This window comes from Rhinichthys klamathensis, unplaced genomic scaffold, assembly GCF_029890125.1.
Source record: "Rhinichthys klamathensis goyatoka isolate OS25496 unplaced genomic scaffold, OSU_Roscu_1.1 h1tg000032l_1, whole genome shotgun sequence".
NCBI lineage: Eukaryota > Metazoa > Chordata > Actinopteri > Cypriniformes > Leuciscidae > Rhinichthys > Rhinichthys klamathensis.
Genome location: NW_026606581.1, coordinates 3,348,888 through 3,376,702, shown reverse-complemented (window position 1 = coordinate 3,376,702; position 27,815 = coordinate 3,348,888). Strand labels below are relative to the sequence as shown.

Below are 27,815 nucleotides of genomic sequence, written 5' to 3'. Positions count from 1 at the left end.
TGGGAAGAAGCTTTAAGAAAACTGAGAATATAGTGTATGAATCGTGTGCACCACTTTTATGATACATTTGTGTTCTTTTTTAAGCTTGGAAGCTTCAGTCTACATTGAATTGAACTTTTTATTCCTTGGAAGAAAGTCATAAAGGTTTGAAACGACATGAGAGTGAGTAAATGATAACAGAGTGGAGCATCTCTTTAAAAGTGTACAGTCAGTGAGAGAGGCAGACTGAAGCTGGAGACACAGATGGATGGCGTGATGCTGATCATTTCATACTGAATGGAGCCAAAACAGACCTCAAAGAAAATCTCACAATGAATAACTGCATTCCAGGCGACAATTTTCTTCATTTTCTTTTTTTCTTTAAAAACATCTTTCCTGTCACAATATTTACACTTTTCTTTTCAGTCCTTTGTGCTACCGACAATCTATGATGCCTTTTATTTTCTTCATTCTCTATGTCGATATGTAAAACATGCTGAGACGGCTAGGACGTGTCGTTATTGGTGCTACAGTCTGGATGGGGTGAGGACGGAGAGTGTTTGTTGATGCGTATGTAGTGCATAAACCAGCGTCGGAGGACAAACAGATAAGAGTATATATACATTTGTAGGAAACCGAGGGGGATATTAACAGCGTGCGAGAGGGGGGAGTCATTCAAAGTGGTGGGAAGAGGAAATGGTGAAGGATCACGACAATGTGGAAGAGAAAAGGAGGATGCTCAGTATTCATCCTGGTCCAAGTGGGCCTGCTCGTCTATTTCATCATCTTCTGGCGGTGCAAAGCCATCCTGTATGAAAAATTAGCAAGTTTTTTTAGGATGATCACTATAGTTGTTTCCCAAATAATGCACTACACACTACAGTATGCACTTACAGTATACACTGTACTTATGTACTTAACCGTGCAATGTATGAACTTTATAAGGTGATTTTGTCATTCAACATTGGTGTCTGATAGCTTCTCCCCCTCCACTAAAGCTGAGACATTTGAGTGCACGAAATGTCCCACATTGCACACTTCGTTTATTCAGATAATTAAGTATTGTGGAATACACTACTCACATTATACTACAAAACGTCATAGAATAGTGCATAAGTACGCAAATTCGGACGCAGCTTATATTAAACACTGAATAGTTCCATGCTTTCAAAAGCATACCAGTGACTAGTGGTCAACTGATGTTTTTGGCAAAGTTTTGCCGATATCTAGTAAGAAGTAGGCCTGAGAGATACAGAATATACTGAATATCAATGGCAGTACTTTAAATGTTTTTAACGCACTTTTATTTTGCCCATTAAAGTTATTAGACTAGTTTTGTTAATTTTAGGTCACAATTTAATAGTGGCTCTAATTAAAACTACAGTAGCAACATTTCATGTCCATTTCAATAAATTGAATCTGATTCTGAAGCCTCAGCTTGGCATTTTTCATATATTCATAAACTGTTGTCAGTAGATTTTGGAACTGACAGCTTTTGCCTAATTTCAGATAGTTTGGAACTTGAATGTCACTTAAATTCTGATTTCCAAGACGGCGACGACTAACCAGAACAATGCAAAATTGTATGTAATATACAAAGATATCAGATTTTTTGGTTAAAAAAAATATATATTTTGTAGTATTTTAAAAATACCATATTTTGTGTTCATGACTTTAGTTTTTACCATAATTAGCATTAGAGCACGAAATCGACTTTTGTTGAGTCATGGTGCCATCTTGATGTGTACATGTGACTGTTTTGCGTGATTAACAGGAACACACTGAGGTCAGAAATGGGGAATTTCAACTTTAGTATTTTCACGCCTGACTCTGGAGATCAATTGTTTATTGTCAATAGTGTAGCGATGTATGAGGCACAACTCACACAGAAGTCACTTTCAAACCAAGCAGATTTCTGTTGGTCAGTGCAATTGGATTGATTGCTAATGAACCGACTGGATAGCGCGTGTAAAAATTAGCAGAACTGTCAACTAAACACGGTTAACATCCGATAAAAAATTGACCAGATATCGCAATTCTGAATCAACCTCATGGATATATCAGTCAAATTATTATCAAAGAAATGTCATTGCAGTACCTCTGTGGCATACAGAATGTCAATTATCCTGCTCATAATTGGATTGTTTTCGGGCTCGTGTTCTTGACAGATCAGTTCAATGTCTCGAAGTTTGCTGAAGTAGAAATCTCTCTCCTTTTCCAGACCGTCCACAGTTAACTTCAGCTCCATCAACTTCAAAAAACAAAGTAAAAGACAAAATGTAAGCCACTACTCATCAGAAGATGACCATTCCTTGGTGGGAAAAGGTTAGTATGCTTATTATGACGAGACAATCTATATCCATGTTTATTTCAGAATATTAAATCAAATGCGATTATCTTAACAGGTGGGATAGGAGATCAGGAATGGTCTTAAGAAAATGGGAGAAAAGAAAGATTAAAATGACATATGCAAAATCTACCTACACTTTTCTTTCTATACAATTTTATATCTTCAATACAAAGTATTCCAAGGTAGAGTAAGACTTCCTTACCCTCCCGGGGACTCTACCTGTTGATTAAGCTCCATGATTTCAGCATCGCTTGTCCCGTTTCGGGCATGTGTGGGGTTCTTCCTTATGGTGGTGGTCACCCTCTGTGGTGTGGGCATGTTTTTAGGTACTGTTGGCGATGTTCTCTGAGGCCCTGAAATTGGAAATGTTTAGCATTTAGGTAATAGAAAGCTGTTCAGGAAATGTACAAACTGATCCATGCAATTTTAGATTTTTGCCATTTCTATCAGCTTCTTTAAACAAATTTACTGTAGCTCTGTTCCAAACCATAGTGGGCAAAAATGGACCCTCATAAGTGATTGATCTGAAATGTTCTATAAACCTCTTGGGTGATTTTTTTTTTTTTTTTCAGTAAGCTTATCACATTTAATTATACTGTATAAGGAGATTTACAATACCTTGTTTGGGCAAGCATTGCATAAGATCATTTTGCAGCCTAATTTTTTGCCCATCCTCAGGAATGAACCTATGATGCATTTAAATGCCATCTATGGTGGCAGCTCACTCAGTGGCGTAACTATCGGTAAGTAGGGTACGCGGTTGCTTACGGGCCCGGACCAATCAGGGGCCCGCTTGACTGGAAGATATTGATTGACAGCCGGGGCCCCCTATCGCATATTACTACTTTTAGTTTGATCTCATTTTACTTTATCACGATTTTGTTTTAAATAAATAATGACAACAACATATTTTACAGATCATTAAATACATGTGTGAAACGAACAATCATGGATTTTGGTGTAATTTGTTTTGAGCTGGGACTGGGGAATCCCCGGGTCGGCTGTTTAACGTTACACGCGCGCGCCACTTCATGCGTTTTCTCAGATCGGATAGCTACTGATTTATCAAAACGATTCCATTTACAGCTGGTCACATAAATGTGTTTTTGCAAACAGATATAAATCCGATCTTCAATTTCCGCGCTATATGCAGATTTAATAGAGTTCACGTCACCGAAAGCAACAGATAAGCTGCATTTTATTGATCATCAGCTAAAATTTCTAAATCGAAGACCGCAATTAGAGAGAGCGGCAACAGTACTGGTAAGATCATTTCCTTTCTTTACTTTTAATGAAGATGATTGTGTGTTAAGCGAGCGTCTGCGACTTACTTTCACTTTGATTTGCGATAGTTTGTGCGTTGGCTTGATGAATAGATGCTCATCTGCGGTGATGCGTGTTGTTGCAGAAGCGTCGTCATATCTGACTATGACATATAGCCTATAACACGCTCTCACACGTTTATTTTTTTAGCATTTTTAGAGGAGTAAAATTGACATATGTGGTTTCAACAACCAGATGCATTTACACTTGTCCAGTGTCGTCTGGAATGCGGCCCAGACCACCTCCTGAAGTGGTTTGAGCGACCGGATTCAAATCCGTCTCGAATGCGTTTCGAAGGGAATTTACACCTGGTCTTTTCACGATCGGATAGCTATACGATCACAGAAAAAGCATGACGTGGCCAGATGTAAACAGTTCCTTGCGTATTGCATGCAAAAGCCTACTCGTGGACATTGCGTCATCACGTGTTGTAGTAGGGGGCCCGCCTTGATAATCCTGCATAAGGGCCCGGTGTTGGCTCGTTACGCCACTGAGCTCACTAGATTTTTGAACAGAGCTAATGATTCACTAAGATGATAAAATGAGTTAAGAGGTTCAGTAAGATCCGCCTTTAATAAGCTATAGCATGGGCAATTTGTTACCCCATTACTTTGGTTAAGCCTGTGTGTGTGTGTGTGTGTGTGTGTGTGTGTGCGTGCGTGCGTGCGTGTGTGTGTGTGTGTGTGTGTGTGTGTGTGTGTGTGATCAAACATTAACTACTTCAAAAGCCAGTTATCCACAGTTATATCTGGCAGGTTTAACCAAAGTCAGGGAAGTGTGAAGAGATGTGACTACAAATTAAATGGAGGTCACATTCCCAATCCACCCCAACGATCAAAAAAGCTGTCGATTGTCAGCAAATTAGGACGCCACTTTTATACCTCTCTACAGGTATGTTTCCAGCCCTTGGCTATTAACCCTCTATTGTGCAGTGTTGCCTCAGGGCAACCAACCCTTTTTCATCAGTTTGCAAAAATAAAAGACCAATAAAGTAAAGGGATGATTTTGCTCTGTTCTGTTTTCCTATCAAAAATATGATTCACATGATTTATTAGTGAATAAAATCCCTTTTAAAATAGTTATACAAGTTAGATAAATAAACAAACAGTTGTATGAATTAGTCATATACATTATTTGCACACTAGTTTGTTAAAAGATTTGGTGTTTTTGAAAAAAACGTCTCTACTCATAGGCCACATTTATTTGATCAAAAATACAGAAAAAAAACATGAATATTGTGAAATATTATTACAATTTAAAATAACTGTTTTCAATATCAGTGGGTCTTTTTTTATGTAATGTATTCCTGTGATGTATTTTTAACAGCCATTGTGGAAACACTGTTACTTTTTTTAGGATTTTTTGAAGAAAGTAAAAAAAAATTAGGCTATTTGAAATAGAAAAGTAAAAGTCTTTGCTGTTATTTTTTATAATTTTAATGCATGATTAAAAGTAAAAAAATGCATTAAAAAAAGTCTTACTGGCCCCTTTGAATGGTAGTGTACATAATGGGAAATTGCTTAAAAAATGTTTTTTTTTTAAGGGGAGTGTGTGTAAAGTATATATAGAAAATACTGCAGTGATGTTGTTTTGTTGTTATTGTATTATTAATTATTAAATACCTTTTTTAAATATTCTTTTTTTTTATTTACATAACATTAAAAGTAAAATTTAAATATAGTGCTAACTACTGCTAACTAAGGAGAAACTCTTTTAGTTTCTGTCATATAATAGTGTATTTTTGTCTTTTTATGTTTTTTTTTTTGTTTGTTTGTTTATGCATTTATTTCTTTCGAAATATAGAGTGGTGAAAGTATGACGTCAGAACCTGGAAGTCTAATTTGCAAATGGTTTCTACGTACGTAAAAATGTCCGTTTTCAAAAATGAACGAAACTGCTTCAAAATTCACGTTTTGGGTATGGGTGTGTGCAATTTACGCTGTAGAACAAAACGTCAAAATATTGTCAAGTTATGTTTTACCACAGGCTTTATTTTATTACATTTGTCTCATAAATTGTAAACCAGGGGACGGCACCACCCAATTGCATAGTGTTGCCGCAAAATGATTTTAATAATAAAAAAGAAAATTACCAAGATTTTTTGAGTAATTATTCTTAAATATTAGTAATAAGATCAATTTTATGAGAAACATTTAAATTAATAATGTTTACATTGCTTTCATAATGCATGCAATAGAGGGTTAAAATAAATTGCATGGTTTGTGTAACTCATTCCGGGTGACTATATAACTTTACAATGAACAATAAAAAAAATCTGAGGGATGAATAGGACTGACCAAAGTCACACTAAGCAAGCAATGACCCTTTCAGGACAGCACATGAGAGAACACTAAGAGGAACTGATTTTGGAAAACTATTTGTTAGTACTGATATTAAGAAGGCAGTTCTTTATGCAGTAACACAGAGCTTTTTTAATACTGAATTCCTTGTTTCCTCATTAATGAAAGCGTGGGCATGGAGTAAATGATTCTGAGGCCCGTGCACAACCAGCTGCTTTGCAGAGCACGCTGTCAATCACTAGAAGCTCAGCAATCAATGCAGCAAAATCTGGATATTACCTGAGGGACCAGTTCTCTTGGGTTTGTAGGAAAAGTGTTCACCTGGATTTGGTGGAGGTGCCATATCTTGGCCCTGTCTAGCTTGAAGGGGATCATACTCTTTTCCGTCATAGTTGGCATCAAAGAATTTTTTAAACCACTGGACAAATTCAAAGTTGTCCTGGAATTTTCCTTTCACTAATCTTTCCACAGGAATTATCTGGATAACAAAAGAAAAAAAAAATCATTAGATCAATATTATACTGAGCTGTAATCTAGAGGTGTAATTTTTTAATCATTTTCTCCCATCCTAGGAATTTCTGATATATTTGATACATGAAATGAAATATTAGAAACCTTCACTTGTTTCAGTAATATTTTCAGATAACCTGACAAGCGGCACCAAACACCAGCAGACCTGACTGATCACCTTCTGATAAACAAAAATATACATTTATCACTATTATTTCCATTAGTTAACAAACATTATACAATGCATATCACATATTATCAGCCAAATTTGTAGAACTAATTTTAATTGTAATAACTATTTTAACTAAGTGGCTTAATTTTCATGGTATTGATGCAAGTTACTTCTCATTTTTTATTAGAGATGTCTGTATTTTAAAAATACTAAGGTGAAGGGCTTGCTCATAAATATTACTATGGTAAAGGAATGGCTTTTTGGGCTTCAAAATCTCAATTACTATTCACTCCCATTCTAAAGCTTGGAAGAGCCAGCATATATTTTTAATATAACTCCGATTGTGTTGGCTGAAAGAAGAAAGTCATATTCACCTAGGATGGCTTGAGAGTGAGTAAATTATGACATAATTTTCATTTTTTGGTGAACTAACCCTATAAGTCTTGTCTGTGAAAGTGGGCACTAATTGGCCCATTTAATAATCAAACAATAAACTTTCATTTTCATACCTACAGGACGCTTTTTGTTTAAAAACATTTTTGATCATTTTTAAATTACAAGCAAAAATCCTGAATGTCATTTTTTTTATCTTCTTTATTTCTGTATTGGCTTCCTTTTTGTTTAAATACATTTTAAATCAATTTCAAGTTTTTTACTTCTCATGTACCTTGTATGATATTATGCCAAACATTTTGAGTTTCTATTTCGTATAAAATGTGTAATATAAAAATAAACATGTCTTGCCTTCGTTCAATCCACTGTCATTGTAGCTGATATTGTTTTAATAAATGAGCTCAAATGAGCTTTCATTTATATTTTATATTTGAGTAAAGATAACTTGGTTTTAGAATATGAGATGTATATATATAACTTGTTTTTTTTTTTTAAATATGAGATGTATATAAAAGCAAATGTGCAAAAGCCAAGGATCCACTAACTTTATCGACGTTCATCCTCTTGAAAGCTGCCTGGAGTACTTTGAAGTTGTGTATAAACTCATGTTCCAGTTTTGCTTGAAATTTCACTTTCTTCAAAAGAATACAGCCTGGGAACAACATGTCCATGAACTGACAATAAGCCGCCCCTGAGGCCAAACAGCAAAAGAGAACATAGGTCAATAGAGCTCATTCAATGCATGATCAAAAAATGTATTAGATCAACATGCTTGCATGTGATTTTTCAACCTTATTAGTGTCGAGTGATAAAGAGTGCAAAGTCAATGCTTTTATTTGACTGATTACACAGGTTGAGATAAAAACACTGAACATACTGTATGTGATCTCTTAATATGATCAAAAGCACGAATAAGAGTACACTAGGGCAGCTGAGTGCCATTCATGACATAAAAGACAAAAACACTTAGTGAAATAAGTCAAGTCAAGTCATCTTCATTTATATAGCGCTTTTAACAATGGATTGTTTCAAAGCAGCTTTACAGAGATAAACATATAATTTAAGGTAACAGATTGTTTTGGCGTTATAGCGGTTCTTGAATAATGTTACTTCCAGCTAAAGTTAACTTTATAAGGCAGTATGTATGACCCACCTGAACTTAATTGTTCGATTTTGGTGTAGGTGAGCTGAATCGAATCGTTCACCCATGCCAACATGTCATGTCGGCTCAGGTTCTCGATGGTTACTGACGTGGAGTATACATTCACTGCCATCTCCTGCAAAGAAAAACAATAGGAACAAAGTCACTATGGACCTACATGCATGTCATTTTAATACTCTGACCTCTTAGAGCATCTGTAACAGTGTATATTTTAAAATATTTACATTTTCATCATTTCAAGTTTAGATTTTATATCCTGAAATTATATTTGATATAATTTTACACTTAAAACATGAATTTCATAGCATAGCAGGTAAAGGCAAATGCTTTGAATATGTGTCACTGTGTTTGCAATGTGTTTCCATATGGGTAATCAGAAGTGATATTCAGTTCTTCAGTAGTCAAACTGCAATCTTCAATCATCCAAAGATAATCCATCCAGATTAAAGTGTTTCTGAGATGTTTAACCATGCACATCTGCTGGACCCTGCAAACTGCATGATGGAAATGACATATGTAAACCTTCAGCATGCAGAAAACACACACACACACACACATCTTCTACAGAGAAACAATATGTGTGTATTTCACAGCATGACGTTTCTAAAGCTCTGATTCTTAAGAACTGGGACAACATAACCTACAAAACTCTAATGCCAGCACAATATAAAATATAGTGTTGTTGACTATCGTATCGTATTAAATGCAAAACTTTGTTTTGTGTTTAAATGTTTTTATTTGGTATTTCAGCAGAAGATCATTTGTAACTACAGTTTTTTTTAATGCAAACAAATATGCATGTAAATAAAAGTTGCCATAAAGGTAATAATAATTGGACAGAAAAATAGAAGGAAAAAAAAACTACTACTAACCAAACTCCAAATGTATCATAAACCACTTTTAAATGTATGTTTTAAAAATCAATTTGACATTCTTTACAATTTGTGAGTTGACATTATGACTATGACACAGAAAATATTAATATGATATTACCTGATTATAATTGTTTTCATAAACTGTATATCTGACTGTGTTGACAAAAATTAGAGGTAAAACTTAGAAAATTCATAAAGGAAGCATTTTTATTAACCTCTTTTTTCTGTCAGGACATAATAGTAATGTTGCTTTAAAAGATACATTTGTATTACATACTATAACTTATGTAGTATTATTTATAATATTCTATATGAAGTTATAGTCAGAGAATAGCTGGTTTTAAGGATATTGATCATTTTATAATATAATAATTTAAATTAACAATAAATAAGTTGAACCAGTCCTTTTGTTTTGTAACATTCTAGAACATTCTAAGATCATCTCTGATTTATGTAGCTATTTTTAAGTTATAGGATTTTTTTTATTGCCTTTTCTCACGCCCCCAAATACGAAAGGCAAAAAAAAAAAGTTGAAATACTATTATTGACACAACTAATAATGGCCATTTTCTAAATAAAGTTTTAAGTCGTGTAAATATGAAGAAATGAAGCCGTGATTGACAGGTGACAGGCTTCTTTTATATTCAGCTGCATACGTTTGAAACTGTCTCGTGCGCGTTTTACTGTCATATGACTGTCATGTGTCTTATATATTATAATATTCGTATTTGTTACAAACAAATCATTTAGTTTCATGCTTATTTATCTTTTGCCGCAACCGATATTTTAGACTATATTACTGTCTCTGTGTGATTCCCATATTACGATGGGAGTTACACAGGCCCTATAATAACGCGTGGTTTATTAACGTTACTGATATGGCTCTTTTTGGTTTTGTGTACATAAAAGGTGTACAGAATTTGTGCGTTTTGCTCTATTAAAAAACAGCACACTAGCGTGCAGTGATATAATGAACAAACGGTCCATTTATTGTGACAGTTTCTCTGCAGGCCCCGCCGTGCACGAGCAACACTAGACTAGACACGCTCGAGGCATAAACGCATAATACACAGACAAAAGACGCCTATTTAATGTCATACATTAGGAAGAATTCCGATTAATTATAACATTTTAACAATATTCTACTCACTGTATTTTGCCTGCGTCCTTTCCAATGTTGATATTACACTGGCAGAAGGCAATCCGCTGCTGCTGTGGGTTGCCAGATATTATGCGCCGCTGCTGCCTAGTTACGGACAGCGCACGATAGCGCCACGCTCTCCTGCAACACACTGGCCTTCTTTGCGCATGCGCCCCGCCCCTTCATTATAGACGCAAGTCTTTCATAATACCGAGTAACAGCCTCTTTTACTGTTTATGGTAACAGCACGTTAGTTCTAAAGGAACACAGTTTGCTCTAATTGTGGGGGGAAATCCCCCCCATTGATATATAAGCCTTATAGGTAACACTATTTTACAGTGTCATTGTTACATAATGATACACGTATAGTCACCATTACGCATAATTACATGCAACTAACCTTAAACCAAATCAAACCAAAGCTTAATCCTAACTATAGTAGAGTAAGTACATGTAATTACTTAATATTACTTAGTACTTAAATGTATAATTACAGTGTAACAAAGACACCTTAAAATAAAGTGTATCCGCCTTATGTTTGTTAATTACTTATGAATTAAAGTTATTTAATAATATAAGTATAAAGTGTGCCAGCTAAAAGTTTGGAAACATTATTATTTTTAGTGTTTTTGAAATTAGTCTCTTATGCTCATCAAGCCTGCATCTATTTGATCAAAAATACAGGGAAAAAAAGTAATATGGGAAAATAGTACAATTTAAAACAATGATTTTCTATTTTAATATACTTTAAAATGTATTATTTCTTTGATGCAAAGCTGAATTTTCAGCATCATTAATCATTATACTGATTCAGCATCAGACACTATGAGTCTGTGTCACATGATCCTTCAGAAATCATTCTATAATGCTGCCGTGCTTTATTATCAATGTTGGAAACAGTTCTGCTGCTTAATATTTTTTTATAATCTATGATCCTTTTATGAATAAAGTTAAAAAAAGAACAGCATTTATTTAAAATAGAAAATAGACTTCTTTCAAAAACATTAAAAAAAGTTTTCCAAACTTTTGACCGGTATTGCATAACCATATTCAATGTTTAATTCTATTCAATAATACATGTGACCATGAGGTTGAATGGGGTTTATTTGCACTTTTTCATGAGATACATATTACATTAATACGTAATAAAACTGTAGTGCATACACAGCTCATATTAAAAAAATTGAAAAGCATACTGAAATCCCAGAATAAAAAATACATGAATATTTAGCACCAACAGAAATGTTCTTGCCATTCTACTGCTTGTGTCACTAGAACACTGAGTTGTACAGCTAAAGTTACTGTGTTTCAAATGGTCTCTATGGAAGTGCTTAGTTAGACATACATGTACAAAAAGAACACATGCATCAGTAAGCTGTCTGCTGTCTTTTAACTAGGGTTGGTTAGTGGTTGTGGAACTTATTGATCAGAAGTGAAGCTGAATTTTTCTGACTAGCTGTGGACCATGCAGATCAATAGTCACTAATACACAGTGTTAATGTTCAGTGAACAACCGAAGAATTACACTGTCATTACGTTCAGCTAACAGTTAATTCTAGAATAAACAAAGATATACTGCAAAATTATGGCATTTGTTATGAAGAATAACTCATAACAGTAAAAGGGAATGTAGACTTAATGGATTGAGAAAAAAAATCAGGTTAGTTAAAAATGAAAAATCACTAAAGTTTTAGATTGGTTACACAACTAAATTTGTTATGTAACAAAGTAAACAATGTTATTCTTAATTCACATTTTAGGAGGTCAGGTACGTGTGCTTATAAACGACATTAAGAAAATTAAAAATGTTTCATATAAATAACTTTTTAAAATGCTTAAGCAATACAAGTGGCCTGTGTCATGACAGAAACAATCAAATATCTTCTATTGCCTTTGAATGATCAGTATGTCAAAAAAGTAAGAACAAATATTAACACCTCAAAACAAAGCAAAAATGTTTTGTAACTGTACCTGCTGTCAGAAAGTGTCGCTGTAAGAGTTGTACTGTGTAGAGAGGCAGAATGCTAATGTGCACAAGTGTAACTCAAGAGATAAACACTGAGGTAAATGTATAGTCATCCGCCAACACATTAAAATAGGTAATATTAAATAACTTTACAATGGTTCACATTTTCAAGCCATGACCAACTACACAGACTAATAATGTTCCCATTCTTAAACAAATTTCCAGTTTCTATCTTTAAAATGGTTCAAACGTCAACATATGTAAGTACTGTATATGCAGTAACAAAAACTGTTAGTAAAAGGGATCTGTCATTTATTTAGCACTACAACAGTGTTGTATTAAAACACAAACTTCACGAATTCATTTGACTGGATATGAAGAACAAAACACCCTGTAACGCTTTGTATAACCAACTCTGTCACAAGCATTTCCAACGTATACCTTGTTTTCCCAATTTCCACACAAATATATCGTTTTTTTCCCTCATACACACATATTTATAAAAACACTGGAGTTTAGGTGCAAGTGATTCAAATTAAATAACGTTCATCAGATGTGAGGTTGTCAAAAATGTAGGTGTTTAGTTTCAGACTTCTGTGTTGATCCAAAAGTGTTGATCCAAAATGTTACCAGATTCCACTAGAACGACCACCAGGTGGAGCCAGAATCCGTGCAGAAGCTCTCTTTGGAACATTATCATCAATTTGGGCACCTATAAAAAAATATAGAATGACATTTTTCATATTAAAGTATTAAGACATTTGGGGAAAATGTCACTGAAATTGTCAATTAAAAGTATTTAACCCTTTAACCCTCTGGTGCTTAACGTCGCAGTTAAAAATGACAAGATTTTTTTTCTCCTTTAATTAAGTGAACACTATATTTTAGTTCTATAAAAAAAATATATTTTTATATGAAATATACAGTACTATGCAAACGTCTTAAGCACGTTTTATATATTTTGCTGCAGTGTCGGTAGGAAATATCAGGTTACATTTCCAAACATTAATTTTGCCATTAATTGTAATAATCCAATGAGTTTTTGATTTTTGTATGCACAAGGAGTCTGACAACAACCAGTATGTTCCACACGAAGATCTGATTTCACCATCATCATCATCATATGTCTGTGATTACATGAAGAAACCGAAAAAACGGCTGTTTTAAACGCAAAGGGTGGTCCCACCAAACATTGATTTGATTTAGTTAATAGAAGTTAATTGATACATAAAATCAATTTATGACATTATTTTTGAAAGCATCCTCACTTTACAGCATTTTTACACAAATACCTAAAACGTTTCGCAGTACTGTAGCTTTACTGTAGTCTTGGAGACGTTGCCACAGTTCTTCTGGATTTAGTCTGTCTCATTTGTTTCTGTTTTCTTCATGTATTCCCAGACAGACTCGATGATGGTGAGATCAGATCATACCAGCTGTTGTCAGACTCCTTGTGATAACAAACATCTCACCGCATTATTACAATTAATGACAAAAGGAATGTTTGGAAATGTAAACTGATATTTTCTACTGACACACTGCAGTAAAAGATATAAATAACTGGCTTAAAAACATTTTGTGCCTAAGATTTTTGCTCATTTATGTATATATAAAACATGTTTTACTCTAAAACTGCGAGAAAATCAAAGCTAAACATAAATCTAAACAAGTTATGTTCCAAATTTGAGGTTGATATCTCCAAAAATAAGCTTTCAGTAAGATTGTTTGAGCGCAGTACCAAACGTTTCCACTACATGAAATTTGTTTCCCATCTGTTTCCAATGCTGTTTTTTTTTACCGTGAGGAATACAAGTATGACTATTTGTGTGTGTGTGTGTGTGTGTGTGTGTGTGTGTGTGTGTGTGTGTGTGTGTGTGTGTGTGTGTGTGTGTGTGTGTGTGTGTGTGTGTGTGTGTGTGTGTGTGTGTGTGATCACATAGCAAGTGCCAAAAGCAAAAAACAAAACAAAAAAAACGTAAAAATGTTCTGCCAAAAATGTCATACAAATTAAAAATAGGCTTCTTTTTCTTTATGCAATATACTCATTTTGGTTTGAAGTATGACATTTCTTAGAGAGATTTACCCCTACAGTCTTCAGTATGGTTTAATGCAGACTACTGTACCAGAAAAACTAAAGCTGGACTCATGTAGGTCTCTCATTCCCCCGTGGCGCGTGCAGGGTCGTGGATTCATGTCTCCATCTGCAGGGCCCAGTTCCTTCTTCCCAGAATTTTGCACTGCCGCTACATCTCCAGTGTACGGGGTGCGCTCCACCCCCTTGAGTGCTTGACACTGAGGGTAGAGGGTCACAAACAAACTCAGTCGAGGCACTGCAATACACTGTCATAAAAACATGATTGTGTTTTGAGTACCTTCTCCCGCTGCACCATTTTCTTGTACAGGTAGTCAGGAAAGGTTCGGAGAGGGTAGAACTTTCCTGAGCCCTCAGCACAAGTGAAGATGCCATTTTCATAGACCACGCGACCGCGGCTGATGGTTACCAGGGGGACGCCGTGACAGCGCAGGTTCTCGTACAGATTTACATCACCACCCTGACACTGAGTGGTCACAGAGATGGTCCTAAAGACAGACAAAAGCATGTAAAAAATAAGTGTACTTTCATTTTACAATGAATGCTATACGATATAGAATTGTAAAATAAATGTTATTGGGTTCTCAGCTGATTTGAATTCAATCCATAATTCAGCATACCTTGTTGATTCAGGGTCCCAGACTACCACATCCGCATCAGCTCCAGGGATGATCCTGCCCTTCCTAGGGTAAAGGTTGTAGATCTTTGCAGCATTGGAGCTTGTGACAGCAACAAAACGGTTCTCATCCATCTTGCCTCCAACCTATTAAAAAAAGAAAGATAGAATGAGCTAAAAAAGGTTTATTTGAAACTTTAATGCATCTGTCATTTTCCTTCTTCTCCATGATTTTTGTCTTTTTTTGTGGTTTGTACAGCAACATTCTGCCTATAATATGAATTATATAATATTGTTATATAATTTATATATTATTTGTATACACTATCGTTCATAAGTTTTTTACGTCAAAAATATTTTTTTTAAAGAAATTAATACTGTTATTCAGCAAGGATGCATTCAATTGATTAAATTAAATTTATATTACAAAAGATTCATATTTTAAATAAATGCTGTTCTTACTTGAGCATATAAGAATGATTTCAGAAGGATCATGTGAAACTGAAGACAGGAGTAATGATGCTGAAAATTCAGCTTTGCCATCACAGAAAGTCACAAATGTACAGTAACTAATATTCATGAGCTACCAGCATACTAAGTGTGAATATTAATGAATATCATGAATCTTAATTGTTACATAACTTTCACCCACTTTATCTGCCTCATTTAAGACCGATTTTAAGAATCCTAGGTTATCTCTTAATGTGCATACGATCCGTACTATCCCATTAGTTCAAGTATTATAGAAATGGCACATCGTGGTGTACTATTTCCGAAGTATTCATTCATGCATACATTTTTTACTAATATTGCCCACAACCATAAAGGAAGGGGTTTACGATAACTCTCAGTCAACTTTAACGAACAGTCACTTTGTAAGATAAGTAATAATTCACTTAATTATACATTTTTCATAAATGAATTTTTAATCAAAATGTATTAAACATTTAATCATTCAATTATTAATTACTCTTTGATATGACTAACATTTAGTTATAAAAAATGTAATGTTCTGACAGTCCTTGATGTCTCTTACAGCCCTTGATTTTTTACTTTACTTTGATCATTAACATTCACCATTATTTTTCCATATATCATGTAGATCAAGTAAAACCATGCATGGCTCATCAATTTGACTATAAAAAGTTATAAGGTTTAGTTATAAAACTAGGGTATTTGTTATGAAAATAAGTAGCCTAAACACATATTACTGTAATATTCCATTATTCCTGTAATACATTGTAATATATTATAATATAATATATACGCCACAATACCATGGTTACAGTTAGTGTTACTATAGTAAATCCATGGTAAATGTTGGTGATTTATGGATTCCAAAGCCTTCTAGCTGGACCGTTATGGCACAATGTTTCTCCTGTTTTCCACATTAGTATTGTTAAGAATGTCAGCGCTGTTTGATCTGGATTTATACTAGTTTAAATCACAGAGACGTGGGTTTTGTAACAGAGAATTCTGTGCCAAATTCAAGCGCTTCTCCCTGGATGCAGCAGCACTGTTTAAAAATTATCGCGTGATCGAGACCTGTCTGTGAGTCAATACACCTGCATGGGTGACTAACTTGTAATACTAGTCTTATACTAGTCCGATTATGCAACCAGGCACTGGTTGATGTTAATTTGTTTATATTTATGCAAACAAATGGAGGTCATTAATGGAAATTCGATTTTAGTTGCAGCATCAAAACTAAATTTTCAAATTTCGCAAGCACTGGCCACAGAAATGTTGGTAATGTAACAACGCTAGTCAGCAGCGTAGCTTCCGTCTTGAAATGAACCTACCACTCCCCGCTCCCACATAACGCTCATGCGGTCCTGCACCCCGGGAACGCCGTGAGGGATTTTAGTGAAGTCGTCTTTGCCCATCGCCTTCTGTTTAGTGGTGAAGGGTCGGTGGTCCGATGTCAAGACGTTCAGAGTGTCACTACATCACAGCGAAAAGACTTTTTATGTGACTGCATGGGTATATGACTAAATGAAGCTACTCAATTAGTGAATCCGCTTACTTTCCCAGAAGGCTGAGCAAGTAATTGGGTGTGTTGGGGTCAAGTCTGAGCGGTGGCACAGTGACGAAAGCAGCTGCATGGGCCCAGTCCTGGTGGTAGTACTGCATCCCATTTAAGACAGCGTGAGCAGTGGTGGTCTCTCCATGCACCACTTTCCCTGCCGGTCATTCACATATCAGTTTTCAGAGTCACCATATGTCATTCACTTATGAAGATTCAGGTGTTGTATAGAAGTTCAAATAAAGGTTTGTGAGTAAGATGCACTAAGCATCATTGCCTGGCTCTTACCCTGCATTTTAGCCGATGCTAAAACATCGCCTGCTGACATGCTGGACACATTCACAAGATATATGGGACAATGGGCCTATGAGACAAAAACAGAAACATTGATTATGAACACATTTAGAGATCTTAAAACAATTAATCTGTAATGTTTTGTCGCAGAGTAATGCTGGGTCAATCACGCTGCCATCCAGACATTCTGTTTAACACAGCATGTACAAATTACTTTATGTACATAGTTACTGTACATGTTGGCTTTAGCTGTGAAATAACAAGTGCACTATTGTTCAAAAGTTTGGGGTCGGTAAGATTGATTCATGTTTTTGAAAGGAGTCTTATGCTCATCAAAGCTGATTTGATTTTATCAAAAATACAGAAAAAAACTAGCCTGGGAAAACCCAGACAACTTCCGGCAAATTTAGATTTGTTCTGAAAGTTAGTCTGGCAAAGAGCTCATTCAAGCCCATTTCCAATCCGTCGAAATCGAGGCACCAATCAGAAATGTTGGGGCGGGCTTTACACGATGACGACAGCGCTGGGATTTTGAAGCAGATTTTGTAGCCTACATTACAAAGATGGATGCCGCCGTCGAACATCACTCGTTCGAATCAGCTATCGCGTCTGTTTTAAGCGATTTGAACGTTTCCTTTTTGTTAAAAACCGAGCAAAGAACAACACTCGGAGATGTTTCTCCGCCGCTCTGCATACGTCATCTTCTTCATCGCTCTGATTGGTTTTAGGTCTATCCGCGACGTCCGTTGGTGACGCCCCTCTGGAAATTATTTGACTATGACGCTTTGCCAGACCATAACTCAGTTACAACTGAGAATGGTCTGGTTTTAACCAGGCTAGAAAAAAACTGTAATATTGTGAAATATTATTACAATTTAAAATGACAGTTTTTTTTACTTAAATATATTTTAAAATGTAATTTATTCCTATAATGGCAAAGCTGGTTTGGTGATTTGGTGCTCAAGTAACATAACTGTTGAAAACTGTCATGCTGCTTAATTTTTTTGTGGAAACCATGAAACATTTTTTCAGGATTCTTTGATGAATAGAAAGTTCAAAAGAACAGCAGATAATAGAACATTATAAATTACTTTACGGTCTAATCCCAAACTTTTGAATGGTGGTACATACAGTACATCATTGCATTATAGTTTTAGTAAGAGCTGTCAAAAAAATGTTTTCAAGTTTACATTTGAAATTAATTAAAAATGCTTAATGTTAATAATTTCAACATCATTTTGAATACATCAACACTCAAGTACATCATACTCACTCTGTTAGCGATGGTGATGGCTCGGTGGACGGCCTCTGCTTCCAGCTGTACATGGAAAATTCCCAAGGTAAGTGAGAAAACACAAATGTCACCAGTGAAACCTAATGATAAACAGACGCTTGAAAGTATTAATAATCCATGGAAATGCAATACAGAGACGGGAAAGACAAGGAGCTGGAGAGAAAGAGGCAACGTGACTAATTTCTTAAAGGAAAACCATTTCACGGTTACAGGATTTGAATGTTTATTTTACCTCCTCAGGTCTGCTTATCTCAATGCCCTCCGGTCCACTAATACCTAGATCCAACGCTTCTCTGGCACCCTTATGTGAATAAATACAATAAAAACATGAGATAACATGATATATCACGACTATGCAGGGAGAAGGACATGATCTTACCTAGACAGCATTATGCCATGATTATTATGAGGGATATTTGTGGTATCATGTGATGTTGCTGCCTATGTATAACTCACTAGGTTATGGAGCAGAACTTATTTCTGTGGTACATACCTCAGCAACCAGCTCTCCATTCTCCGCATGGACACGGGCCACAGCACCGATGTCTTTACAGTTCTGCAGGGCCTGGAACAGCTCGCTGTCCCTCAGCATGTACACATCCTTATACGCCATGAACATCTGAAAGGAGTTCACCCCCTTGTCCCGCACCAGCGTCTCCATTTGAGCCCTAACCTGTGATGCAAAAGGAACATCAGTCTCAGAATGAAGACGAAAGTTATAATAGGACTGTAAATCTTTTAGAACATTTTTCCTGTTCATGTCGTTATACAAAGTTTCAAACTCAGCAAACACAGACTCTCTACCTTTGGTCCCCACCAGGTCACTCCAACATGAAGAGCGTAGTCACAGCAGGCCTTGGCATCAGCGTGAGAGCGACACTGTTCATAAGCATCCACCAATGATTCATTCTTCTCTGGCAGCACGTGACCAATCACCATAGTGGTGCCTCCAGCCAGAGCAGCCTGGAAATAAAACAACAGACTGGCAGCATCAATACCAATCACTTGGTTTATTGGCATCATAACATAGCACATGATCACAAAAGCTTTGCATGAAATGAAATATTACATAAAACATTAATCAAGGTTAAATTACACTTGTATTTGAGAACTGTATTCAAAGGTATTCTGAATGGTCTCTTGTCTGTTCTGGGTGGTTATTAGGCATTTCTAGGATGTTCTGTTTATGATTATGGCATTGCTAGGGTATTCTGGGTGGTTGCTAGAGTGTTGCTAGGTCATTGCTGGGGTGTTTTGGTGGTTGCTAACTAAGATGTTCTGATTGTTTCTAGGTCATTTCTATGGTGATCCAGTTGATGCAAAGGAATTGCTAATCTGTTAATTGCTAATTTGGCTGATTTAAGGTGTTCTGCTGGTTGCTACGGGAGATTGCTAGGGATTTAAAGAATGTTCTGGTCATTACTAAAGCATTGGTAGGGTATTGTGGGTGGTTGCTAGAGTGTTGCTAGGATGTTTTGGTGATTGATAAGTCATCGGTTTGGTGGTTTCTAGGATGTTCTGATTGTTTTTAGGTCATTGCTAGGGTGATCCAGTAGTTGCTATGGAACTGCTAATCTGTTTAATGTTCTGGTGGTTGCTATGATGCTCTGATTATTGTTAGGGAATTCTTATGCTGATTTAAGGTGTTCTGCTGGTTGCTATGGCAAAGCGGTGCTGTTTGGGTGTTCTGTGAGGTTGTTAGGCATTTAAAGAATTTTTGGTAATTACTAAAGCATTGATAGGGTGTTTTGAGTGATTGTGAGGGTGTTACTAGCATGTTTTGGTGATTGTTAGGTCACTCCTAGGATAATTTGTTTGTTGCTAAACTGTAAGGTGTTCTGGAGGTTGCTAGGATGCTCTGATTGTTGTAAGGGTGGTGGCTTAGGAATTGATAGGATGGTTTAAGGTGTTCTGGGTGGTTGCTAGGCATTTAAATTATGTTCTGGTTATTACTAAGGCATCGTTAGAGTGTTTTGGGTGGTTGCTAGAGAGTTGCTAGGATGTTATGATTGTTTCTGTGTCATTGCTAGGGAGATGTGGTGATAGATGGGCAATTGCTAGGCTATTCTAGTAGTTGCTAGGATGTTGTGGTTGTTGCTAGTGTGCTCTGGTTGTTTCTAGGACATTATAGACATTACTAGTGTGTTCTGGGTTGATCTGATTGATCCAATTGAAATGCTAGGCTGTTGTTAAGGTATTGCTAGGGTGATGTGGTGATAGATGGGAAATTGCTAGGCTATTCTTCTAGTTGTTAGGATGTACTGGTTGTTTCTAGGTCTTTGCTAGAGGTGATCTGGTGGTTGCTAGGGAATTGTAAGGCTGATTTTACTGTGTTCTGGTGGTTGCTGGGATGCTATTGTTGCTACAGAAGGGTGTTCTAGTGGTTTCTAGGGCATTATGAACTTTACTAGGGTGTTCTGGTGGCTGCTGGGATGCTCGGATTGTTGCTAGGGTCTTCTGGTGGTTGCCAGGGCATTGCAAGGCTGTTTGCTAGGCTGTTATGGTGGTTGCTAGGAAGATCTGATTGCTGCTAAGGTGTTTGGATGGTTTCTAGGGCATTAAGGGCATTACTATCGCGTTCTGGTGGTTGCTGAGATGCTCTGATTGTTGGTAGGGGATTACAGTGTGGGTTCTAAAATAATAATAGTAATTGCTCATAAACCAATTATGCATTATGCTTAATTATAATATTATTATAATTATTGGTTGATACAATTATTGTTGAAAGACCTTGTTAAGTCTGTAACAAAGACAGTGTGGGTTCTAAAAATTGTGGGTTCACTGGGGTGGTGATGGCGCAGTGGATAAGACACATGCCTTTGGTGTGAGAGACCCAGGTTCAAATCCACTGCGAGACACCAATGTGTCCCTGAGCAAGACACTTAACCCCTAGTTGCTCCAGAGGCGTGCAACCTCTGACATATATAGCAATTGTAAGTCGCTTTGGATAAAAGCGTCAGCTAAATGAATAAATGTAAATGTAAAATAATAATATTAATTGCTCATAATGCCTTAGCAAATGCCACCAATATAATATCCCACTTTATCTGTCTGTCTGACCCTAATATTTTACAGGAAAATCCACAATTAGTAGAAAGCTTTTTCTCAGTACAAGAAAACTATGATAAATAGTAATTCAACCATAAAAATGGTCCTCTTTACAAGCATCTTTAAGATGACACATGCCGGGCAGCCAGATCCACTGAAGGGGCGTGTATTTGTGCACCATTGTTTTCTAGCACAATGGCACGAGTGAAAGGCTTTTGCAGCAGTCTTTGCAGCAGTGCTCCAGTATCTATGGAAACACAATCTGATCTCCATTTGTCTCTGCGCCTGGCGAGTCTTATGGCGGTAAGCGGGGGGGAGGGGGAAGAGAATGCCACTTGTGTTGCCAAGGCTAACAATAACAGTGACGATAACAACTCTTTATTTGTCATCTCAGAGCCTGCAGCACTCTCTGAATAAGAGCGTGTATGTATTTGTGATGGTGAATCGTGCCTTGCGGTTGATGGAGGCAGACTGTGAGTGTTCAATGCTCACTCTTGCATCTCAGTGTCTGCTAAGTGACCCATGGGATTTATTTAGGCAGGGCAGCTGAAGCGAGCACATCTCTGCTTTTAAAGTATTTATAAAACATGAACAAATGAATGTGACGTTAAATGGATGTTATGTCACACGCATACTGCTAAAATACATCATATAATGAAAGGAAAATCAAAACAATATTTAAAACATTTTACACATTTAAAAAAAAAAGACTCTATTAGTAGTACTATTAGCAGTTCTTCCATACAAGTCACTTTTGAGAAGAACTTATTGAGTTGTTGTGAGATAAAAGGCCCCTGGCAGATGGTGGGGGCCACTCAACGTGTGGGGGGGTCCAAAGTCTAAAAATCGATCTTTTGCTTCTACTTTCTCTCTATATGTCCCAATTGGAAGTGGAACCACATGTTATTTCATCTTAGAAGTGACAAAACTACGAAGCCTGAAGCCATTTCAATCACCTGCGTTTCTTTATATTAGATTGAACTAATGTATGAAAAAAATAAAAACCAATGTGCGGTGCCCCGCACATGACATGTAGGGGGAAAATACAATGTATTGTGGCCATGAATTAAGAATTCGTTCCAACAACTTATTAATTCTCTCCCTTACTTTCTGTAAATCGTAGCCATGATGCAACTGAATTAAAATTAGGTAACAAATTAATAAAATGTGGCCACAAATTATCAATTACAAATTCTTAATCTATGGCCACAAATTCCCACAATATCTATTCCCCCCTGTTTTTAGTGATAGATGAGATGGAAAAGAAAATGATTTTGGTGCAAGCCCGATTCAAACCTACATTACCCACATGAGCACCATGGCACTTAGAGCATGTACTAACTGCTAGGCCACAAATATGGCACAGAAATAGGGAGCTGGTGTCTGATTAGATAAATTACTTTAAAACTGTATAAAACTGAATGCTTATTTAAAATAATGAAGTAATGCTGAGATATTATTTTATTTTAGTGGGGAATCACAATATTCAGAGCATAAGCAACATAAATCAGTATTTTCCTTCTATAATGTGACATATTTCCAAGTGAAACAGGATATTTAAGAGAAACAAAAGCAGGGTGGGACTTGATTTTGTCCACTGGGAATTGAATGGATTGTGAAAAGACTGAGGTCTTGATGATGTTGTTTAGAGGCGGAGCAAGAAAACAGTTTTTTTTTCTTTGGTATGACATGCACTGATAAATAATTCCCAATAAGACCAATAACATGTATTATGAACGTATGTCAATTTTGAGTTCATCCTGACTTTAATAGTCAGTTGGTAGTACCTTGGTGCCGCTGTAGAAGTCATCCGCTGTACAGGCGTTCATGAAGCTCTCGTTCAGGTGAACACTGGTGTCAATGCCACCCGGAAGCACCAGCTTTCCTGTGGCATCTATAACCTTGGCTCCACCTGGGATCATCAGCTCCTTGCCAACCTGCTGGATAATCCCATTCTCGATGTACACATCTGCTTCTTGTGTGAAGTCATCGTTCACCACTTTACCTCCCTTTATGAGGATGCGCACCGTTGCTGAGCTGGAAGACATGGTTCAACCTAAAAGAATCAAAGAACAGAGTGTTGATGTGTATTATATAACTCTACTTTATATAGAGTCTCCACACCTTTTGACCATTAAGCAGCACAACCGTTTTCAACATTGAGCACCAAATCAGCCTATTAGAATGATTTCTGAAGGATCACATGATACTGAAGACTGGAATCACACAAATAAATTAAATTTCAAAACGTATTAAAACAGAAAACAATTATTTTGAATTGTAATAGTATTACTGTTTTTACTATATTTTCGATCAAATAAATGCATCCTCGATGAGCATAAGAGACTTCTTTCAAAAACATCCAAAAAATCTTACAGACCCCAAACTTTTGGATATACACACTACACTACTTTACTTTCATATGACCGTGGGAAGTGGGAACCCTGTTTAATATAGGCCCTATACTTTTGAAATAACATCACATGTCTCAACGAAGACCTGCTTGCGCTAATCTATTTTTCCACATTTGAGCTATGGAAACCAACTGTATCCTTACTTGACGTCCAAACAAGATCAATCATGCATAGCATAGCCCAAATGTTCCACAACATTAGTTTAAAGAGGTTACAAACCATTACGCCATTCTAGAACCTCACTTAAGCGGGTAAACTGACACCAACATGTGTGATTATCGTCAGCTTGGCATGAGTAGTCACATTATCGTCTCCGGCTCTTAACATGTTAATTACATGTGAACATATTAATTATTCATGACACATTAAAGCAATTTCAGCGCTGCAACAACATTTCCAGAAATGTTGAATCAACAAAACCTCAATATCCAAAACACTAAGTGTGTAGTAAATCATATTAAATTCTCAGAAATGATCAGAGCAATTGTGACCCAGATTTTCCAGCGTTGCATGCCCAGGGATGTGGGATTGTTAGCAGGAAATGTATGTAGGCTAGCAGCTGTTGCAGCACATTCCCTGCAGCACTGCACTTTCTTATGATCTAATCCCAAGTGAAAGCATGCATGCGATTCTATGCTGCAAAGTGAGTCGGGGGGCAGGTGGGTGCGGCATATTCACAGTATGGCGCTGCCCAGGGTTCCCCTCCACCCTCTGCCCCTGATGGTGTGTATGTGTGTGTGCGAGGAGGGGCTACTATGGAGCTGGAGAATAAGGGTGTGTCCTCAGACATCCTACTATAAAAAGAAACAGTACTGTGCATGAGCTACATCTGTCCTGTCCTCACAGCACAGCCCGAAGAAAAATGATTGGAGCATTTGTTCTTTCGCCATGACTCATGGAGGCCTTCCTCAGGAATGACCCACTTTTGAACCGTGCCATATTCCATGAGATCCAGATGGCACTCTTCTGGGTAATATGAAGTAGATGAAAACTTCTGATCTGTCTTGTGGAAGTAACTTTCATTCAACAAAATGGATTGGGCTGGACATTTATTGTGATTTGAACCATTAGAGCATAAATAATCAGTGCTATTATCTAAATATTGTGTATATATAATATTTTTCATTGTGGTATTGGAAAATTGAAGAAATGAATGGAATGGAATGGAATACATGTAAAAAAATGAGTGTGAAAAATGAATGGAATGGAATAAAAATAAAACAAACAAACAGAATGAAAAATACCACATACAAGGAAAAAAATACAGTAAAATGTCTGTTAGATCCAGTGCGCAAATACTTTGTTTTTCAGAGAAGCATGCAAAGTCACGTGAAGTGTAAACATGAGGACAACATGTATTTTATGAACATATGTAATGTACACATGCATATTCGTGCAATGCAGTGCATCGATAATGTCTTCTGATAAGTAGATGGATGCACGAGGCTTCATTTAGAAGCTGGTGATGATGTCGGTGATGATGTAGACTCATCCCATTTGGACCTTATCGAGGGTGTCACACAAAGGGGCGACCAAGCCCTTACTCCACACAACATACTCAATATGTCTCAACTCAAGGTACCATGGAATGGCAACATGAAGGATATTACAACGGCTTCATAACGGAAATATCAGATATCGGGTGTGAGCTCGCGTTTAATAGTGTTTATTGCTGGTGGGGTCGCGCTGTTTATGGACACACGACATTCACGTTGATCGACTAACGTTAGATTTGTATCGTTCAATCGATAATGAAACCATTAACAACTCACATTAGGAATTATATAAGACAAAACACGAGACACAAGACTGGGGAATTCTTTCCATACCACAAAATTACACGATTCCGAGTCGAGCAATATATCACTGTGCTAGTCCCAGTGAGGAATTTCTTAAAATAGCTTACAAATAAATGGAAAATAGCGCGGCATAGTGCACTTACTTCCTTTGTTATATCCTTAAAAAGAGATTTTCCTTCACTTTCAGCGCTGGGGAACAATAAAGCCTGTTAGACGGGCAGGCAGACACACAGGCAGATGCTTCGGTTGGTCCAGCCCGGTAAGGTAAACCGTACGCTTGCAGCAGCATCCAGACAGTGAGAGCCGGGCGTTGACCAATCACAGGCGAGATACACGGCGATGGGCTCAGCAGCGGCCAATGGCGTTGCAATATAGGCGTGTCCTGTCGCGAGTGGTACGTACCATTTATACAGATTCACAGGGGATGGAACTGGATCATTATGCCAATGTGGCAACCGTGCAAGTTTTATGTAAATACATTATACATCAATATAAAAAAACAAACAAATATAAAGTATTATATATAAATATAGATGTATGTAAAACTAAAATAACAGAAAAATATTAACAAATATTACAATATTTTATACATGTGTCCTTATAAAAAAATATTAAAATATACATAAATATAAAAAATGCAAATTACTATTACACATAATATAAATATATACAAAGAGTTACAGAAAAAGCAGAAATACCATACTGTATTATAAAAATATCAACATTAACAAAATATAGGCCTACTATTACTAATCTAATATGTACATGGACGAATATAAATAAATTGTCCACATAAATGTTACAATATATACTATATTATACCATTTCTTTCCAGAATATTATATTGAAACCATAGATATACATTTTATAAATTAAACTAATAATGTAATCATTTGAGTATTATATGGTAAATACTTGTAAGAAAAACAAACAATTTTTTCACAAAAAAAACAATACATTTATTCAAGTGTTCTCCAGCACAAGTACATAAGGAGCCTTTTTTTCTTCGTTCTGGGCACATAACGAAAGAAAGGGGGAGAGGTGGCGAATGATTGCTACATTTGCTGTATGAGCTGATTGCAAAAGAAGAGAAGGCCTGAAAAAAGTTTATATGATACAACAGAGGTCACAAATATCAACAGTGTCACTGAGATATACAGAAAACCTGTTATGAGAGCAAACAAGAGGCTGTTACAGCCATATATATATATATATATATATATATACCCAAATAAAGCAAATTAAATTGAACAAAACAGAGAAGAAATAAAAATTGAAAACTTTGAAACAAAAGAGGATGGAGGGCTGGATATATGGCATGGAATGTAGGACTTAGAAGCAATTCTGCCTGGATATTAAGCAAGTACATGTTAACAGCAAAATTTATTACAATTTTTTTTTATTTCCCATTATGAGTACATGATTTCCCACAGATAAGCACCAACTACAGCAATGTCTATTCTAAAACAATATAAGAATCTTTCATCATTTTTTCAAGTACAAAGTTAAAATGCCTTTGTTAATATCTTTATATGAGAGAGTAAAATAATAGTGCTTCTCCAATACTACAAGAAACAAACGGAGAAAAAAAAAAAAATCATTATCAAGACAAGTTTAATTCTTTTCCAAATAATATATTTTTCTCAATTAGATAAAACGTTTAGCACCTTAGGAAACACCTACAATCCCTCTCTTAGTACTTAAAAAAATTTATTAAAAAGCTAATTGAGACACACTTTTGTATGTAGGGCTGTGCAGTAAAGATGGGACAGTTAAAATCACTTAGCGAACTCATTCTTTAGTTTTATCCCCCGTTCGACACATATAAATATGAATTACAAAATACACCCTGCTGCTTTATAGCTTATGTCAATTAGCCAGTTGCCATTTTGTCAATTACCCCCCTCTTGCGATTTTAGTGCTGTTTTGATTCTATGATATATATTAGCAAATAATTATATTTGTACATCTCATAGGTCTTTTAAAAAAAAAAAAGCAACAGACAATTTCTATGTACAAAATGTACAAAAAGAAAAAAATCTGGGCATCGATAAAATTTGG

At 36.2% G+C, this 27,815-nt stretch overlaps 2 protein-coding genes across 3 annotated transcripts; both read right to left on the bottom strand.

Moving 5' to 3' along the window:
• Positions 1-179: 179 nt before the first annotated feature.
• On the bottom strand, positions 180-10,358 carry mapre3a (microtubule-associated protein, RP/EB family, member 3a). 2 transcript variants are annotated; one of them, XM_056245615.1, is made up of 7 exons: positions 10,215-10,358; positions 8,181-8,304; positions 7,573-7,718; positions 6,232-6,430; positions 2,549-2,682; positions 2,078-2,230; positions 180-787 (listed from the first exon to the last, which is right to left on the bottom strand). In XM_056245615.1, the coding sequence occupies exons 2-7, from the start codon at positions 8,299-8,301 to the stop codon at positions 719-721; spliced, it is 822 nt and encodes a 273-aa protein (XP_056101590.1). In that variant the 5' UTR covers positions 8,302-8,304; positions 10,215-10,358; the 3' UTR covers positions 180-718. The 2 variants fall into 2 exon arrangements, with proteins under 2 accessions (XP_056101590.1, XP_056101591.1); XM_056245616.1 differs by having other exon boundaries at positions 6,274-6,430.
• A 933-nt stretch (positions 10,359-11,291) lies between these two features.
• dpysl5a (dihydropyrimidinase like 5a) lies at positions 11,292-26,052 on the bottom strand. Its single transcript, XM_056245605.1, has 13 exons — positions 25,898-26,052; positions 23,329-23,597; positions 19,298-19,456; positions 18,987-19,166; positions 18,726-18,794; positions 18,473-18,517; positions 17,194-17,269; positions 16,906-17,062; positions 16,682-16,823; positions 14,884-15,026; positions 14,544-14,751; positions 14,295-14,463; positions 11,292-12,883 (listed from the first exon to the last, which is right to left on the bottom strand). Exons 2-13 carry the CDS (start codon positions 23,587-23,589, stop codon positions 12,798-12,800), a joined length of 1,695 nt encoding a protein of 564 aa, XP_056101580.1. The 5' UTR covers positions 23,590-23,597; positions 25,898-26,052; the 3' UTR covers positions 11,292-12,797.
• Between the last annotated feature and the right edge of the window lie 1,763 nt (positions 26,053-27,815).

Coding starts and splice junctions, on each gene's coding strand:
- dpysl5a (XM_056245605.1), bottom strand. CDS start 23,589: ATGTCTTCCAGCTCAGCAACGGTGCGCATCCTCATAAAGGGAGGTAAA. Junction 19,167..19,297: donor TGACCTGGTGGGGACCAAAG/GTAGAGAGTCTG, acceptor TTTGCATCACAG/GTTAGGGCTCAAATGGAGAC. Junction 14,464..14,543: donor AAATGGTGCAGCGGGAGAAG/GTACTCAAAACA, acceptor CTCTACCCTCAG/TGTCAAGCACTCAAGGGGGT.
- mapre3a (XM_056245615.1), bottom strand. CDS start 8,301: ATGGCAGTGAATGTATACTCCACGTCAGTAACCATCGAGAACCTGAGC. Junction 2,683..6,231: donor CAAGAGAACTGGTCCCTCAG/GTAATATCCAGA, acceptor TTCCAATTTCAG/GGCCTCAGAGAACATCGCCA. Junction 788..2,077: donor ACATTCTGTATGCCACAGAG/GTACTGCAATGA, acceptor TTTTTCATACAG/GATGGCTTTGCACCGCCAGA.